General features: G+C 47.2%; 1 protein-coding gene across 1 annotated transcript in view; it reads right to left on the reverse strand.

The window, feature by feature from the left end:
• LOC120017719 (mitogen-activated protein kinase kinase kinase kinase 3-like) overlaps positions 1-18,113 on the reverse strand; it is an 87,075-nt gene that overhangs the window by 46,617 nt on the left and 22,345 nt on the right. Inside the window, exon 2 of the mRNA XM_038960665.1 lies at positions 1,626-1,683. Coding sequence (XP_038816593.1) covers positions 1,626-1,683 — 58 coding nt within the window. The remainder of the gene's footprint in view (positions 1-1,625; positions 1,684-18,113) is intronic.

Below are 18,113 nucleotides of genomic sequence, written 5' to 3' on the forward strand. Positions count from 1 at the left end.
GACCTGCTGTTTTCAACTCTCTAGAGACTGCAGGAGCGGTAGAGATACTCTTAATGATCGGCTATGAAAAGCCAACTGACATTTAACTCCTGATTATTATTTGACCATGCTGGTCATTTATGAACATTTGAACATCTTGGCCATGTTCTGTTATAATCTCCACCCGGCACAGCCAGAAGAGGACTGGCCACCCCTCATAGCCTGGTTCCTCTTCTAGGTTTCTTCCTAGGTTTTGGCCTTTCTAGGGAGTTTTTCCTAGCCGCCGTGCTTCTACACCTACATTGCTTGCTGTTTGTGGTTTTAGGCTGGGTTTCTGTACAGCACTTCGAGATATTAGCTGATGTACGAAGGGCTATATAAAATAAACTTGATTTTGATTTGATTAATTGGACTGTTAAATTGTGAAGACGGTGACAAGACGATGGCGTGTCCGAATACCCATACTAGTGTATTACATACTTAAACTGCATACTATGTACTCATCGTCGCATTCTATTTAGCACGTACCGTTTAGTAAAAAGTATGCAGTATGCCACGGCCGCAACGCAGGAGAGGCTCCTGATTGGCTGAATAGGTGGGGCGGGGCCGAGTGCGGGTGGATTTTTCCAAATTCAAAGGACATGCATCACATTAACCAGCCTGATAATAACCAGCCTGATAATAACCAGCCTGATAATAGCTCATTTCCAATGTAATTCATTTCTCTAAACTCTGAATAGAATAGGAAGTTCTAGGCCTACTCAGGTTGGTTATAGGCAGACGATCACATTCAACCTATACTGTAGTAGACCACCATAGCCCATCTATCCTATTTAAAAAGGACTGAAGACAGAAACAGATCATTTGTTTAATTTCAACATATGTATCAGTAAAAAACTAAATGCTGTAACATATAGAAATCAAAAGAGTACACACCAAAACTTTTCAAAATGTTCAAATGAAAAGGACGTGGACAGTCAGGTGCATCGCAAATTCAGAACCGCTGGACAGCAACATAATAAACTAAAGCACTGATCATTGGGAAAGAGATCAGAATGACTGCTATGGCTTGATCCATACATTAAATAGGTAGCCTAGCCTACAGAAGAGATGAGTATATCATCCTGGCATTTAAACCACTCGATTTCCAAAATGTCACATACTATTAAACATTCTATTTTTGCATACTGCGTCCTGCGTGACTGCGTTGAGTTCGCTACCGCATCCGCATATCTAATTGATCTGCTGTTTTGAAAGCCGAAATTAGTATGACATCCGGCCATTTAAAGTATACTTGATTTTCGAAATGTCACATACTATTAAACTTTATTTTTTTCACATACTCAGTCGGCCTACTATTTAAGATGCAATTATGGGTATTCGGACACGGCGTTTTCTTTCTAAGGGATAATTCGATTCAGCTGTTGGGGACAGAGGAAGATTAACAAAATAAACATTTGATTATGTCTGCAACAGAAGACAAGAGACTGCCTAGTGTAAAATTGGAAAACTTGGGAAATGGGATAAGAGAGGAGAGAAAGGAGAAGAGGAGGAGGGGAAAAGGGTCAAAGGGGAGGAAAGGAGGAGGAGGGAGAGGGAAACAGTGATGACAGAGGGCAGAGAAAAAAAGAAAAAAAAGAGTTTACCAGGTTCCAGCTTAATAACTTTAATGGCAGCCAGTTCGCCGGTGTTGACATTACGGGCCTGGAGGAGAGAAAGAGAGAGGGAGAGAGCATTTATTAGCCAGCTGTCTGTAGGAGGGAACATACTGGAGTTGAGAGGACTGGCCTCTGTCAGACCAACACTGTGTTTAAGCCTGAGAGAGTGTAGGCTAGAACAGTCAGTTGGCTGCTACTGTAGGATAACATTGCTTAACTGCTAACTGGCCTTACAGGCTAACACATGTATCCAAACTATTGTATGATGATAATAATAATAATAACAGTACTGAACTTATGGATGGAATATTTGCAAAGAGATTCATAAACAAATAAGTTTGATGGATATTACTGAAGATGGCTGATTTACCTTTGAAAAGCAAATAAGATCATAAAGACAAAGAGGTAGCCTATTGTGCATCATTATGATGAAGTGGCCGGTAGGGGTGTAACGGTTTACCAAACCCACGGTTCGGTACGTACTGTGATTCTTGGGGTCATGGTTCGGTTTTCAGTACAGCGGGGAAACTTAATTCCAGTCACAATGCTCAGCATTCACAATGTTCCTGGCGTTGTCTGTTGTGATAGGATCGTTATGTTGGGCCTCAAGTTTCCACTCTGATGCTGCGTTTGTAACCATGTGGGAGGTGGGGATTTACCAGTTGTAAAGTCAGAATTCGTTGAGAAACAGGGATTGGATAATGGCCAACAAGCGGTGTCAACCATAAATTAAAAGTACAGCAATCATGCTTGTAAACAAATTAGAGTTCAAAAACCACATTAATACATTGCTTTTTATAAAGAATGTTTTGTGGTTGCATTTAACTACAGTAAATGCTGTTCTAGAGGCCATTTACTTAGCAGGTGAAGTCAGAGGTCACCATGTTGGAGAAGTGGGTGCTCAGGATGATTGGTGAATTTCCCACTAGTAATCACTACCATTCAAGAGGATTTTTCATATGTGGTAAATTCCCACTTGGTTATGAACGCACCATGACACTGCCTCCTTCAGCTCCAGATGTGCACTTGTGACTCTCAAAGGGGCCATGTCTGTACCAGCGTACGTACATCTCCCACTCCAGGGTAATGTGATGGGATGTCACTAAGCACAAAACAGGATGCATTGACCAATTCATTGAAAACTTCGGCTTTGGTTTGCTTATATAGAGCTGGCACTACCGGTTTGCTGAAATGGGTGCAAGAGGGAAGTTGTTCATGTCTGCAGCTATAAACTAAAGTATAAAATATAGCCTACCTATCGCTCTTCTAATTTCTTTGGCTCGGTTATAAATCAGCAGCCAAGTGCTGCTTGAATACAGAGGGAAACAATGTTGTGTTGTTTGTCTCTGTGTTTCAGTCTTGCTCCGCCGTAAATGGTGCAACATATTGGAGTCGTTGGCAGCTGCATAGGCTATTCTCGTTGAGCGTGGCGACATACTGTTAACGTTTTATCCACAACTTTGTCATTCGCCGTTGTAATCTACTGGGAAGCCAGAATGTTCCCAAACTAAATCAAATGAAATGTTATTGGTCACATACACATGGTTAGCAGATGTTAATACGAGTGTAGCTTGTGCCTCTAGTTCCGAAAGTGCAGTAATATCTAACAAGTAATCTAACAATTCAACAACAATACACACAAATCTAAGTAAAGGGATGGAATGAGAATATGTACATATGAATATATGAATGAGCGATGACCGAGCGGCATAGGCAAGATGCAATAGATGGTATAGAATACAGTATATACATATGAGATGAGGAATGCAAGATATGTGAACATTAGTGGCATAATTTTTTTGGTATTATATTTTTTTCCCCAATTACGAGGTTTCCAATTGATAGTTACAGTCTTGTCTCATCGCTGCAACTCCCGTACGGACTCGGGAGAGGCGAAGGTCGAGAGCCCTGCGTTCTCCGAAACACAACCCAACCAAGCCGCACTGCTTCTTGACACAATGCCCACTTAAACTGGAAGCCTGCCGCACCAATGTGTCGGAGGAAACCCCGTACATCTGGCGACCATGTCAGCGTGCACTGCGCCCGGCCCAGCACAGGAGTCCCTAGTGCGCGATGGGACAACAACATGCCTGCCGGCCAAAGCCTCCCCTTACCTGGACGACGCTGGGCCAATTGTGCGCTGCTCCATGGGTCTCCCGGTCGCGGGCGGCTGCGACAGAGCCAGGACTCGAACCCAGAATCTCTAGTGGCACAGCTAGCACTGCGATGCAGTGCCTTAGACCACTGCCCCACTCGGGAGGCTAAAGTAGCATTATTAAAGTGACTAGTAATCCATTTATTAAAGTGGCCAATGATTCGAGTCTGTATGTAGGCAGCAGCCTCTGTGTTAGTGATGGCTGTTTACCAGTCTGATGGCCTTGACATAGAAGCTGTTTTTCAGTCTCTCGGTCCCAGCTTTGATGCACCTGTACTGACCTCGCCTTCTGGAAGGCAGCGGGGTGAACAGGCAGTGGCTCGGGTGGTTGTTGTCCTTGATGATCTTTTTGGCCTTCCTGCGACATCGTGTGCTGTCGGTGTCATGGAGGGCAGGTAGTTTGCCCCCGGTGATGCGTTGTGCAGACCGCACCACCCTCTGGAGAGTCTTGTGGTTGTGGGCGGAGCAGTTGCCGTACCAGGCGGTGATACAGCCTGACAGGATGTTCTCAATTGTGCATCTGTAAAAGTTTGGGTTTTAGGTGACAAGACAAATTTCTTCAGCCTCCTGAGGTTGAAGAGGCGCTGTTGCGCCTTCCTCACCACACTGTCTGTGTGGGTGGACCACTCCTGGTTATCCGTGACGTGTCCGCAGAGGAACTTAAAACTTTCCACCTTCTCCACTGCTGTCCCGTCGATGTGGATAGGGGGGGTGCACCCTCTGTTGTTTCCTGAAGTCCACGATAATCTCCTTTGTTTTGTTGACATTGAGTGAGAGGTTGTTTTCCTGACACCACACTCAGAGTGCCCTCACCTCCTCCCTGTAGACTGTGTCTAGAGATTTAAACAATGATTGAGGATCTTCCAATTCTGGTTTATCGACGACACCATTCGCAATCGTAAAGAACTAGTTCCTGGTTGTGCCTTACAAAAAGACAGCTTGAAATGCGGCAATTATTACAAAGTGCGCAAAGGCTCTAGTTGTTTTAACAGAATAGTAAAACATGTTTTTTTCCAGACCAGATTTACCTAAGTGGAACAGGCCTACAATGCAGCGTAGACATAGCCTATAGGCCTAGTGTGAAACACACACACAAAAGAAACGTCTTCTCACTGGAAACTGCATTTATTTTCAGCAAACTTAACATGGGCAAAAATGTGTATGAACATAACAAGATACAACTGAGACATGTGACTAACAGAAATGGAACAATGTGTCCCTGAACAAAGGGGGGGGGTCAAAATCAAAAGTAACAGTCAGTATCTGGTGTGGTCACCAGCTGCATTAAGTACTGCAGTGCATCTCCTCCTCATGGGCTGCACCAGATTTTCCAGATCTTGCTGTGAGATGTTACCCGAGTCTTCCACCAAAGCACCTGCAAGTTCCCGGACATTTCTGGGGGGAATGGCCCTAGCCCTCACCCTTCGATCCAACAGGTCCCAGACGTGCTCAATGGGATTGAGATCCGGGCTCTTCGGTGGCCATGGCAGAACACTGACATTCCTGTCTTGCAGGAAATCACGCACAGAATGAGCAGTATGGCTGGTGGCATTGTCATGCAGGAGGGTCATGTCAGGATGAGCCTGCAGGAAGGGTACCACATGAGGGAGGAGGATGTCTTCCCTGTAATACACAGCGTTGAGATTGCCTGCAATGACAACAAACTCAGTCCGATGATGCTGTGACACAACGCCCCAGACCATTACGGACTCTCCACCTCCAAATCGATCCCGCTCCAGAGTACAGGCCTCGGTGTAACACTCATTCCTTCAACGGTAAACACGAATCCGACCATCACCCCTGGTGAGACAAAACCACGACTCGTCAGTGAAGAGAACTTTTTGCAAGTCCTGTCTGGTCCAGCGACAGTGGGTTTGTGCCCATAGGCGACGTTGTTGAGGACCTGCCTTACAACAGGCCTACAAGCCCTGAGTGCAGCCTCTCTCAGCCTATTGCGGACAGTCTGAGCACTGATGGAGGGATTGTGCATTCCTGGTGTAACTCGGGCAGTTGTTGTTGCTAACCTGTACCTGTCCTGCAGGTGTGATGTTCAGATGTACTGATCCTGTGCAGGTGTTGTTACACGTGGTCTGCCACTGTGAGGACGATCAGCTGTCCGTCCTGTCTCCCTGTAGCGCTGTCTTAGGCTTCTTACAGTACGGACATTGTAATTTATTGCCCTGGCCACATCTGCAGTCCTCATGCCTCCTTGCAGCATGCCTAAGGCACGTTCATGCAGATGAGCAGGGACCCTGGGCATCTTTCTTTTGGTGTTTTTCAGAGTCAATAGAAAGGCCTCTTTAGTGTACTAAGTTTTCAGAACTGTGACCTTAATTGCCTACCGTCTGTAAGCTGTTAGTGTCTTAACGACCGTTCCACAGGAGCATGTTCATTAATTGTTTATGGTTCATTGAACAAGCATGGGGAAACAGTGTTTAAACCCTTTACAATGAAGATCTGTGAAGTTATTTGGATTTTTACGAATTATCTTTGAAAGACAGGGTCCTGAAAAAGGGATGTTTACTTTTTTGCTGAGCTTATATATTTTTTTGTGTGAATTCATTAGGGTTCACAGCGTGGACCGAACCGAGGTCTCCATACCGAACGGTTGTGTAAGAATAAACGTACTGTTACACCCCTAGTGGCAGTTGAAACTTTGCATCTTGAAAGTCCAATATCTTGAAAACTTTTAAATTACTTGTTAGATATTGCTGCACTGTCGGAACTAGAAGCACAAGCATTTCGCTACACTCACATTAACATCTGCTAACCATGTGTATGTATGTGACCAATACAATTTGATTTGGACTGAAACCATTGGCATTTCTTGAGACTGAAATTTAAGGAACATTTTCTTAGTACAATCTAACATGGTGACTGACTTGAACTCATCCATCTCCTTATGTCACAGGTCAAAAAAAGTCCCTTTGACTAGGACTAATTTATCAACACACCACATCAGGCTAAATGACTCACTTTCTGTGTCAAAGTCTTTTCAAACACAACTCAGTCTGTCTAATCTGTCTAAAAAAGTGAGTTGATTGAAATCTTGTGAGAGTTTGATGAGCAAAATTGATATCCTGGCTTAGGCCTAATGAATTTAAGAATGAACAGAAACACTCAATTCAAGTTAATTTAGAAACTGATTGGAGGACAATCTTATCAACCCTGTAATATACGTTGAACATCTCCCTCATCGGTCTCCTGCTCTGACAATCCTTCATTTCAAAGCCCATCCTCTCCATCTCTCTGATACTGATTGTCCATTTCTCTGTCTCCAACATCAAGGTCACATTCTGGAAGTTACCACATACTGAACTATAACAGTCATGAATAGAGCTGACTCCTGTGCTGTAGGCTACAAGTCAGAGAGGCATGTCTATTCTACATGATATATCTGAACATTAAAACATCGTTGTGCCATACTGAACGGCTCTGTCATCATCATTCAAGCTAGCTAAGCTCAATCATTTTAACTTCCCCCACCAGTCTCCTCACTCTCCCCTCTCCTTCCCCCACCAGTCTCCTCACTCTCCCCTCTCCTTCCCCCACCAGTCTCCTCACTCTCCCCTCTCCTTCCCCCACCAGTCTCCTCACTCTCCCCTCTCCTTCCCCCACCAGTCTCCTCACTCTCCCCTCTCCTTCCCCCACCAGTCTCCTCACTCTCCCCTCTCCTTCCTCCACCAGTCTCCTTAATCTCCCCTCTCCTTCCCCCACCAGTCCCCTCACTCTCCCCTCTCCTTCCTCCACCAGTCTCCCCTCTCCTTCCCCCACCAGTCTCCCCTCTCCTTCCCCCACCAGTCTCCTCACTCTCCCCTCTCCTTCCCCCACCAGTCTCCTCACTCTCCCCTCTCCTTCCCCCACCAGTCCCCTCTCTCCCCTCTCCTTCCTCCACCAGTCTCCTCACTCTCCCCTCTCCACCAGTCTCCCCTCTCCTTCCTCCACCAGTCTCCTCACTCTCCCCTCCCTCCACCAGTCTCCTCACCTTCCTCCACCAGTCTCCTCACTCTCCCCTCTCCTTCCCCCACCAGTCTCCTCACCTTCCTCCACCAGTCTCCTCACTCTCCCCTCTCCTTCCCCCACCAGTCTCCTCACTCTCCCCTCTCCACCAGTCTCCTCACTCTCCCCTCTCCTTCCCCCACCAGTCTCCTCACTCTCCCCTCTCCTTCCTCCACCAGTCTCCTCAATCTCCCCCAGTCTCCTTCCCCCACCAGTCTCCTCACTCTCCCCTCTCCTTCCCCCACCAGTCTCCTCACTCTCCCCTCTCCTTCCTCCACCAGTCTCCTCACTCTCCCCTCTCCACCAGTCTCCTCACTCTCCCCTCTCCACCAGTCTCCTCACTCTCCCCTCTCCTTCCTCCACCAGTCTCCTCACTCTGCCCTCTCCTTCCCCCACCAGTCTCCTCACTCTCCCCTCTCCTTCCTCCACCAGTCTCCTCACTCTGCCCTTTCTTTCCCCCACCAGTCTCCTCACTCTCCCCTCTCCTTCCTCCACCAGTCTCCTCAATCTCCCCCAGTCTCCTTCCCCCACCAGTCTCCTCACTCTCCCCTCTCCTTCCCCCACCAGTCTCCTCACTCTCCCCTCTCCTTCCTCCACCAGTCTCCTCACTCTCCCCTCTCCTTCCTCCACCAGTCTCCTCACTCTCCCCTCTCCACCAGTCTCCTCACTCTCCCCTCTCCACCAGTCTCCTCACTCTCCCCTCTCCTTCCTCCACCAGTCTCCTCACTCTGCCCTCTCCTTCCCCCACCAGTCTCCTCACTCTCCCCTCTCCTTCCTCCACCAGTCTCCTCACTCTGCCCTTTCTTTCCCCCACCCGTCTCCCCTCTCCTTCCTCCACCAGTCTCCTCACTCTGCCCTCTCCTTCCCCCACCAGTCTCCTCACTTTCCCCTCTCCTTCCTCCACCAGTCTCCTCACTCTCCCATCTCCACCAGTCTCCTCACTATCCCATCTCCACCAGTCTCCTCACTCTCCCCTCTCCTTCCCCCACCAGTATCCTCACTCTCCCCCAGTCTCCTCACTCTGCCCTCTCCTTCCTCCACCAGTCTCCTCACTCTGCCCTCTCCTTCCTCCACCAGTCTCCTCACTCTGCCCTCTCCTTCCTCCACCAGTCTCCTCACTCTGCCCTCTCCTTCCCCCACCAGTCTCCTCACTTTCCCCTCTCCTTCCTCCACCAGTCTCCTCACTCTCCCATCTCCACCAGTCTCCTCACTCTCCCCTCTCCTTCCCCCACCAGTATCCTCACTCTCCCCCAGTCTCCTCACTCTGCCCTCTCCTTCCTCCACCAGTCTCCTCACTCTGCCCTCTCCTTCCTCCACCAGTCTCCTCACTCTGCCCTCTCCTTCCTCCACCAGTCTCCTCACTCTGCCCTCTCCTTCCCCCACCAGTATCCTCACTCTCCCCCAGTCTCCTCACTCTCCCCTCTCCTTCCCCCACCAGTATCCTCACTCTCCCCCAGTCTCCTCACTCTCCCCTCTCCTTCCCCCACCAGTCTCCTCACTCTCCCCTCTCCTTCCCCCACCAGTATCCTCACTCTCCCCCAGTCTCCTCACTCTCCCCTCTCCTTCCTCCACCAGTATCCTCACTCTCCCCCAGTCTCCTCACTTTCCCCTCTCCTTCCCCCACCAGTCTCCTCACTCTCCCCTCTCCTTCCCCCACCAGTATCCTCACTCTCCCCCAGTCTCCTCACTCTCCCCTCTCCTTCCTCCACCAGTCTCCTCACTCTCCCCTCTCCTTCCCCCACCAGTCTCCTCACTCTCCCCTCTCCTTCCCCCACCAGTCTCCTCACTCTCCCCTCTCCTTCCCCCACCAGTATCCTCACTCTCCCCCAGTCTCCTCACTCTCCCCTCTCATTCCTCCACCAGTCTCCTCACTCTCCCCTCTCCTTCCCCCACCAGTATCCTCACTCTCCCCCAGTCTCCTCACTCTCCCCTCTCCTTCCCCCACCAGTCTCCTCACTCTCCCCTCTCCTTCCCCCACCAGTATCCTCACTCTCCCCCAGTCTCCTCACTCTCCCCTCTCCTTCCTCCACCAGTCTCCTCACTCTCCCCTCTCCTTCCCCCACCAGTCTCCTCACTCTCCCCTCTCCTTCCCCCACCAGTCTCCTCACTCTGCCCTCTCTTCCCCCACCAGTCTCCTCACTCTGCCCTCTCCTTCCCCCACCAGTCTCCTCACTCTGCCCTCTCCTTCCCCCACCAGTCTCCTCACTCTGCCCTCTCCTTCCCCCACCAGTCTCCTCACTCTGCCCTCTCCTTCCCCCACCAGTCTCCTCACTCTCCCCTCTCCTTCCCCCACCAGTCTCCTCACTCTCCCCCCTCCTCCCCCCCCAGTCTCCTCACTCTCCCCCCCCCCAGTCTCCTCACTCTCCCTCCCCCCAGTCTCCTCACTCTCCCTCCCCCCAGTCTCCTCACTCTCCCCCCCCAGTCTCCTCACTCTCCCCCAGTCTCCTCACTCTCCCCTTCCCTCTTAGAAGTTGATCCTTTGATGTTGTACATATCCTCTCAGGATAGCTCCAGAAGGCCAACACGTATCCAGATCAAGTCTTATCAAACATCACACAGGGACTGGAAGCTGATTCCACTGCAAGCGGACTCCTGTACACATTACGCCTCCTAACAGTGTTCACTTCACTCTACTCATTACCGAGTGCGTGATTGGGCAAGCAGTAAACCCTATCAGCGTTCTGCTAACATCGCATGGGAACACTGAGCAAGTCAATCGCAAGGTCAAAGGTCAGCCAGCACGATCACTGGGGGGCAGCATTTAAATATAATTTGCATCCTGCATACATGGCAATCTCCCAGCAGCAGAGAGAACAGCCTGAGCAGGAATACTGATCAGTGGACTAATTACAGACAAGTAAGTTACAAAGCCAAAGCTGCATGATGTATAATGATACATCGACGACTTCAGTTTTAATGAACCAGCTCGATCAAAACCCATCGTCTAGGCTATATTATAATTGTATGATACACTGCCAGTATGAATGAAAATAATATGTGACAGACTACTTTTTATTTTATGGCAGTATGATTTCAAAAACATTATGAGGATGCAGTGAAAAACTGTGTCAAACACACACACACACACACACACACACACACACACACACACACACACACACACACACACACACACACACACACACACACACACACACACACACACTAGGTGGGGCTCACAGCACGATGGCTCAGATCTGGGCCAGACGAGAGATTAGAAATGGAACAACCAACCACGGGGACCGGACTCCTAGAAACTAGAGGTTGACCGATTATGATTTTTCAACGCCGATACATCGGCCGATTTCTTTTATTTATTTGTTAATTAATTAATGACAATTACAACAATACTGAATGAACACTTATTTTAACTTAATATAATACATCAATAAAATCCATTTAGCCTCAAATAAATAATGAAACATGTTCAATTTGGTTTAAATAATGCAAAAACAAAGTGTTGGAGAAGAAAGTAAAAGTGCAATATGTGCCATGTAAAAAAGCTAACGTTTAAGTTCCTTGCTCAGAACATGAGAACATATGAAAGCTGGTGGTTCCTTTAAACATGAGTCTTCAATATTCCCAGGTAAGAAGTTTTAGGTTGTAGTTATTATAGGAATTATAGGACTATTTCTCTCTATACGATTTGTATTTCATATACCTTTGACTATTGGATGTTCTTATAGGCACTTTAGTATTGTCAGTGTAACAGTATAGCTTCCGTCCCTCTCCTCGCCCCTACCTGGGCTCGAACCAGGAACACATCGACAACAGCCACCCTCGAAGCATCGTTACCCATCGCTCCACAAAAGCCGCGGCCCTTGCAGAGCAAGGGGAACAACTACTCCAAGTCTCAGAGCAAGTGACGTCACCGATTGAAACGCTATTAGCGCGCACCCCGCTAACTAGCTAGCCATTTCACATCGGTAACACCAGCCTAATCTCGGGAGTTGATAGGCTTGAAGTCATAAACAGCTCAATGCTTGAAGCATTGCGAAGAGCTGCTGGCAAAACGCACGAAAGTGCTGTTTGAATGAATGCTTACGAGCCTGCTGGTGCCTACCATCGATCAGTCAGACTGCTCTATCATATCATAGACTTAATTATAACATAATAACACACAGAAATACGAGCCTTTGGTCAATATGGTCGAATCCGGAAACTATCATTTCGAAAACAAAATGTTTATTCTTTCAGTGAAATACGGAACCGTTCTGTATTTTATCTAACGGGTGGCATCCAGAAGTCTAAATATTCCTGTTACATTGCACAACCTTCAATGTTATGTCATAATTACGTAGAATTCTGGCAAATTAGTTCGCAACGAGCCAGGCGGCCCAAACTGTTGCATATACCCTGACTCTGCGTGCAATGAACGCAAGAGAAGTGACACAATTTCACCTGCTTAATATTTCCTGCTAACCTGGATTTCCTTTAGCTAAATATGCAGGTTTAAAAATATATATTTCTGTGTATTGATTTTAAGAATGCATGGATGTTTATGGTTAGGTACAGTCGTGCAACGATTGTGCTTTTTTCGCAAATGCGCTTTTGTTAAATCATCCCCCGTTTGGCGAAGTTGGCTGTCTTTGTTAGGAAGAAATAGTCTTCACACAGTTCGCAACGAGCCAGGCGGCCCAAACTGCTGCATATACCCTGACTCTGTTGCAAGAGAAGTGACACAATTACCCTAGTTAAAAGAAATTCATGTTAGCAGGCAATATTAACTAAATATGCAGGTTTAAAAATATATACTTGTGTATTGATTTTAAGAAAGGCATTGATGTTTATGGTTAGGTACACGTTGGAGCAACGACAGCCCTTTTTCGCGAATGCGCACCGCATCGATTATATGCAACGCAGGACACGCTAGATAAACTAGTAATATCAACCATGTGTAGTTAACTAGTGATTATGATTGATTGATTGATTGTTTTTTATAATATAAGTTTAATGCTAGCAAGCAACTTACCTTGGCTTCTTACTGCATTTGCGTAACAGGCAGGCTCCTCGTGGAGTGCAATGAGAGGCAGGTGGTTAGAGCGTTGGACTAGTTAACTGTAAGGTTGCAAGATTGAATCCCCGAGCTGACAAGGTATAAATCTGTTGTTCTGCCCCTGAACGAGGCAGTTAACCCACCGTTCCTAGGCCGTAATTGAAAATAAGAATGTGTTCTTAACTGACTTGCCAAGTTAAATAAAGGTGTAAAAATATATATATATATTTTTTTAATCGGCCAAATCGGTGTCCAAAAATACCGATTTCCGCCCTAATTAAATCGGCCATTCCGATTAATCAATCGACCTCTACTAGAAACCACTATTTTCACTTACAAATAACACATATTTAGGCTATTCATTATAGATCTACTACTTCCTGTTCTTAAATGACCACTATAACCATAAATAAAGTTAACATAACCTCGGCCTAATGGTCATTGTCAGACAAGGAAAAGACACTGACTTGTGCAAGATCTGTTTCTAGAAATATGCACATTATTAGTGGGCTAGTGATGTAGAAATAGTGGTGGAATAATATATGAAAAGCATGAATAAAATTATGTGGTCTCAGAATGCTGGGTCGAAAAACTGCGTTTAAAGGACGCATTTCCTCCACAGAGCTCTGGCTTTTACAGGAGGCTGCACAAACTGCATTTCCTCCACAGAGCTCTGGCTTTTACAGGAGGCTGCACAAACTGCATTTCCTCCACAGAGCTCTGGCTTTTACAGGAGGCTGCACAAACTGCATTTCCTCCACAGAGCTCTGGCTTTTACAGGAGGCTGCACAAACTGCATTTCCTCCACAGAGCTCTGGCTTTTACAGGAGGCTGCACAAACTGCATTTCCTCCACAGAGCTCTGGCTTTTACAGGAGGCTGCACAAACTGCATTTCCTCCACAGAGCTCTGGCTTTTACAGGAGGCTGCACAAACTGCATTTCCTCCACAGAGCTCTGGCTTTTACAGGAGGCTGCACAAACTGCATTTCCTCCACAGAGCTCTGGCTTTTACAGGAGGCTGCACAAACTGCAGACAGGAGTCAGTTCTCTCTGCTCATCCATTCTTCCATTACAGAATCACCTCCTTAGTTGAGTGAGGCGTCACCATCACCCTCGCCAGCACTGGTCGTTTACTTTAAATCCTGGTACATGACTTTGACTTTGCTGATTCATGCTCTCCCTCCCTCCCATTGGTACACCCACAGTTGCTGTCCAGCCAAGGAACTCAGAGCAACTTTCTCAATCTTTTTATTTTATTTAAACAGATCAGAGTAGGCTACATCATATAATATCTACAAGAAATGAAAGTCTGACTGAATTGTTGACAGGCTGTCCCTCTCAATATTACATTATCTGGGTCTCCCTGATTTACAGTAAGAAGCTACATCTCACCAGTATTTAATATTCAAACCCCTGTTTCATGACTGAAACCCTAAATCCTCTATCGCTGAGAGACACTTCTGGAAAAGACACCTGTACGCACGAGTCAGGGCTCAGGAGACTCAGTCAAGCACAGCCCTGACGTAGCCAGTAACAGCATGGATAAGAATGACAAACATGGTGTCTGTAAAAGACTTGATCTGATTGAACCTGAGAGACAGACTAAATTAGATCTGATAGCTAGATGGAGTAGTCTACAGACTAGAGCCAGATGGAACAACAAGTCTGGGCACAGACCCACAATTCTAATTCTATGGATGGAACACCCCATCTGGGCACAGATCGACCTCCCAGACAGAATAGCGCATGTCAAACTGGAGAGAACTTCTATAGCTGGAACATCCAGACAGATGGGTAATACCCAGTCTGAAGCCAAAAAGAACTCCCAGTCTACTAGGAGCAGATAAGACCGTGTGGGAGACAGGATGAAGATTGACATCCACAGACGCCATGTGACATTATATACACCCTCCCATACAGGCAGGTTTTGAGCTACAGCCAGTCATGGAACATCTGCCTCATTATCTTCACCAGTCCTCCATTTCAGACTGAGACACTGAGGGCTCACTGAGCAATATGAACAAAGCCCTTTTCTCTATACGAACACTGCCCTATACAACTCCACCGTCCCAGAATAGTTGGCAGGCTGACTTAAAAGGCTTCAGTTCTGATGTCACCAGTGAGAAAGGGAATGACAGAAAGAGAAGCAGAGAGGGGCCTAGAGAGAGAGAGAGAGAGAGAGAGAGAGCGAGACAGAGAGAGCGTGAGACAGAGAGAGATAGACAGAGACAGAGGTAGAGAGAGAGGGTGGAGAGAAAGAGAGAGAGAGAGAGAGAGAGAGGGAGAAAGGAGAGGGGCCTAGAGAGAGAGAGAGAGAGAGGAGAGGGGCCTAGAGAGAGAGAGAGAGACAGAGAGAGAGAGCGCAAGACAGAGAGAGAGAGAGAGGAGAGGGGCCTAGAGAGAGAGTATTTAATATGTATTTGCCTGCCATAGCCTGAGGGACACTGACTAATAACATCTGCATAGTAAGCAGTAACTTACTTATTATTACTGTTATTGTTATTACTATTATTATTGTTGTTTATCATTCCAAATAGTAGTGGTATGGGTGGTGATGGTAATGATAACAGTTTAGTGATGGTGGTGGTGGTAGTAGTAGTAATGATGATAGTAGTTGTAGTACTGATGTAATGGTGAAGATGACTCGTATTTAGTTATAAGTTAGTTATAGTTTAATTTTCCATTTATATTTTTATATTTATTACATTACATTCGACTATTGACTGTTACCATTTTATTGTTATTATTTTTGTATTTAATTTTGTATTATTATTTATTGCCATTTTATATTATTTGTTATTGTTTATAATTTTATTACAATGTATATTGTATACATTGTTGCTATGGCAATATTGACACAAAGTTTTTCATGCTAATAAAGCAGCTTGAATTTGAAAGGTAGAGAGAGAGGGTGGAGAGAGAGTGAGAGAGGTAGAGAGAGAGGGTGGAGAGAGAGAGAGAGAGGGAGAGAGAGGGGGGAGAGAGAGAGAGAGGGAGGAGAGAAAGAGAGAGGGAAAGAAAGAGAGAGAAAGAGAGGGGGTGGAGAGAGAGAGAGAGAGGTAGAGAGAGAGGGTGGAGAGAGAGAGGTAGAGAGAGAGAGGGTGGAGAGAAAGAGAGAGAGGTTGGAGAGAGAGAGAGAGAGAGAGAGGGAGAGAAATAAAGAGAAAGAGAGGGAGAGAAAGAGAGAGAGAGGGTGGAGAGAGAGAGAGGTAGAGATAGAGGGGTAGAGAGAGAGGGTGGAGAGGTAGAGAGAGAGGGTGGAGAGAAAGAGTGAGAGAGAGAGAGAGAGAGGTAGAGAGGGTGGAGAGAGAGAGAGAGGTAGAGAGAGAGAGACAGAGAGACAGAGGGTGGAGAGAGAGAGAGAGGGAGAGAAATAGAGAGAGAGGTAGAGAGAGGGTGGAGAGAAAGAGTGAGAGGGAGAGAAAGAAAGAGAGAGGGTGGAGAGAAAGAGAGAGAGAGGTAGAGAGAAAGAGAGAGAGGGCGAGAGAGAGAGAGGAGAGAAAGCGAGAGAGGGTGAGAGAGAGAGGAGAGAAAGAGAGCGAGGTAGAGAGAGAGAGGAGAGAAAGAGAGAGAGGTAGAGAGAGAGAGGAGAGAAAGAGAGAGAGGTAGAGAGAGAGAAGAGAGAAAGAGAGAGAGGTAGAGAGAGGGTGGAGAGAAAGAGAGAGAGAGAGGGTGGAGAGAAAGAGAGAGAAGTAGAGAGAGAGGGTGGAGAGAATGAGAGAGAGAGGGAGAGAAAGAGAGAGAGAGGTTGGAGAGAGAGAGAGAGAGAGGGAGAGAAATAAAGAGAAAGAGAGGGAGAGAAAGAGAGAGAGAGGGTGGAGAGAGAGAGAGGTAGAGATAGAGGGGTAGAGAGAGAGGGTGGAGAGGTAGAGAGAGAGGGTGGAGAGAAAGAGAGAGAGAGGGTGGAGAGAAAGCGAGAGAGAGAGGGGGTGGAGAGAGAGAGGTAGAGAGAGAGAGGTAGAGAGAAAGAGAGAGAGAGAGAAAGAGAGAGGTAGAGAGAGGGTGGAGAGAACGAGAGAGAGGGTGGAGAGAACGAGAGAGAGGGTGGAGAGAAAGAGAGAGAGGGAGGAGAGAAAGAGAGAGAAAGAGAGAGAAAGAGAGAGAAAGAGAGAGAGGGGGGAGAGAAAGAGAGAGAGAGGTAGAGAGAGAGGGTGGAGAGAAAGAGAAAGAGAGGGTGGCTACACATAGAGGACCCACGCCAAGAGGACTTACATCCAGACCACAGCACCCCCAGACACATCCACACCCCCACTCCAACCAATCAACACCCCCCCACATCAACCATGCCCACACCCCATTTAGGCCCCCTCAGATCAGACCTATGCCACTCCTGCCCACCCCATGCACCCCACCCCCGCAAAGAGGGCATCAACATGGAAGTCACACATACGCCCAGGTAGTGAGCGGGCAAACAGGCCCAACCCCCACTCTTACACTCGCCCAAGCCAACGGCATGTACCAGATGCTCAGCAGGCTCTGCTCGCACTTACTGGCCTGAGGCCAAACCACGACCAACAACATTGGACACTTTATGGAACAAAAAGCCTTCACTATATCATCCTGGAATATCCAAGGCCTGAGGTCATCTGCCTTTGGCCTAAAGAGCAGGAACCCGGACTTCACCAAAGAAATCGGTAATACAGACATTGTCATCCTGCAAGAAACATGGTATAGAGGAGACGGACTCACTGGTTGCCCTCTAGGTTACAGAGAGCTGGTAGTCCCATCCACCAAACTACCAGGTGTGAAATAGGGAAGAGACTCAGGGGGTATGCTAATTTGGTATAGAGCAGACCTAACTAACTCCATTAAATTAATCAAAACAGGAACATTTTACATTTGGCTAGAAATTCAAAAGGAAATTATCTTAACAGAGAAAGATGTCCTCCTGTGTGCTACCTATATCCCCCCACTAGAATCCCCATACTTTAATGAAGACAGCTTCTCCATCCTGGAGGGGGAATTCAATCATTTCCAGGCCCAGGGACATGTACTAGTCTGTGGTGACCTAAATGCCAGAACTGGACAAGAACCTGACACCCACCCAGCACACAGGGGGACAAACACCTGCCTGGAGGTGACAGCATTCCCTCCCCCATATGCCCCCCTAGGCACAACTATGACAACATAACCAACAAAAACGGGTCACAACTCCTGCAGCTCTGTCGCACTCTGGGTATGTACATAGTCAATGGTAGGCTTCGAGGGGACTCCTATGGTAGGTACACCTATAGCTCATCTCTTTGCAGTAGCACTGTAGACTACTTTATCACTGACCTCAACCCAGAGTCTCTCAGAGCGTTCACAGTCAGCCCACTGACACCC

The sequence above is a fragment of the Salvelinus namaycush genome, chromosome 22 (assembly GCF_016432855.1).
Source record: "Salvelinus namaycush isolate Seneca chromosome 22, SaNama_1.0, whole genome shotgun sequence".
Taxonomy (NCBI): Eukaryota; Metazoa; Chordata; class Actinopteri; order Salmoniformes; family Salmonidae; genus Salvelinus; species Salvelinus namaycush.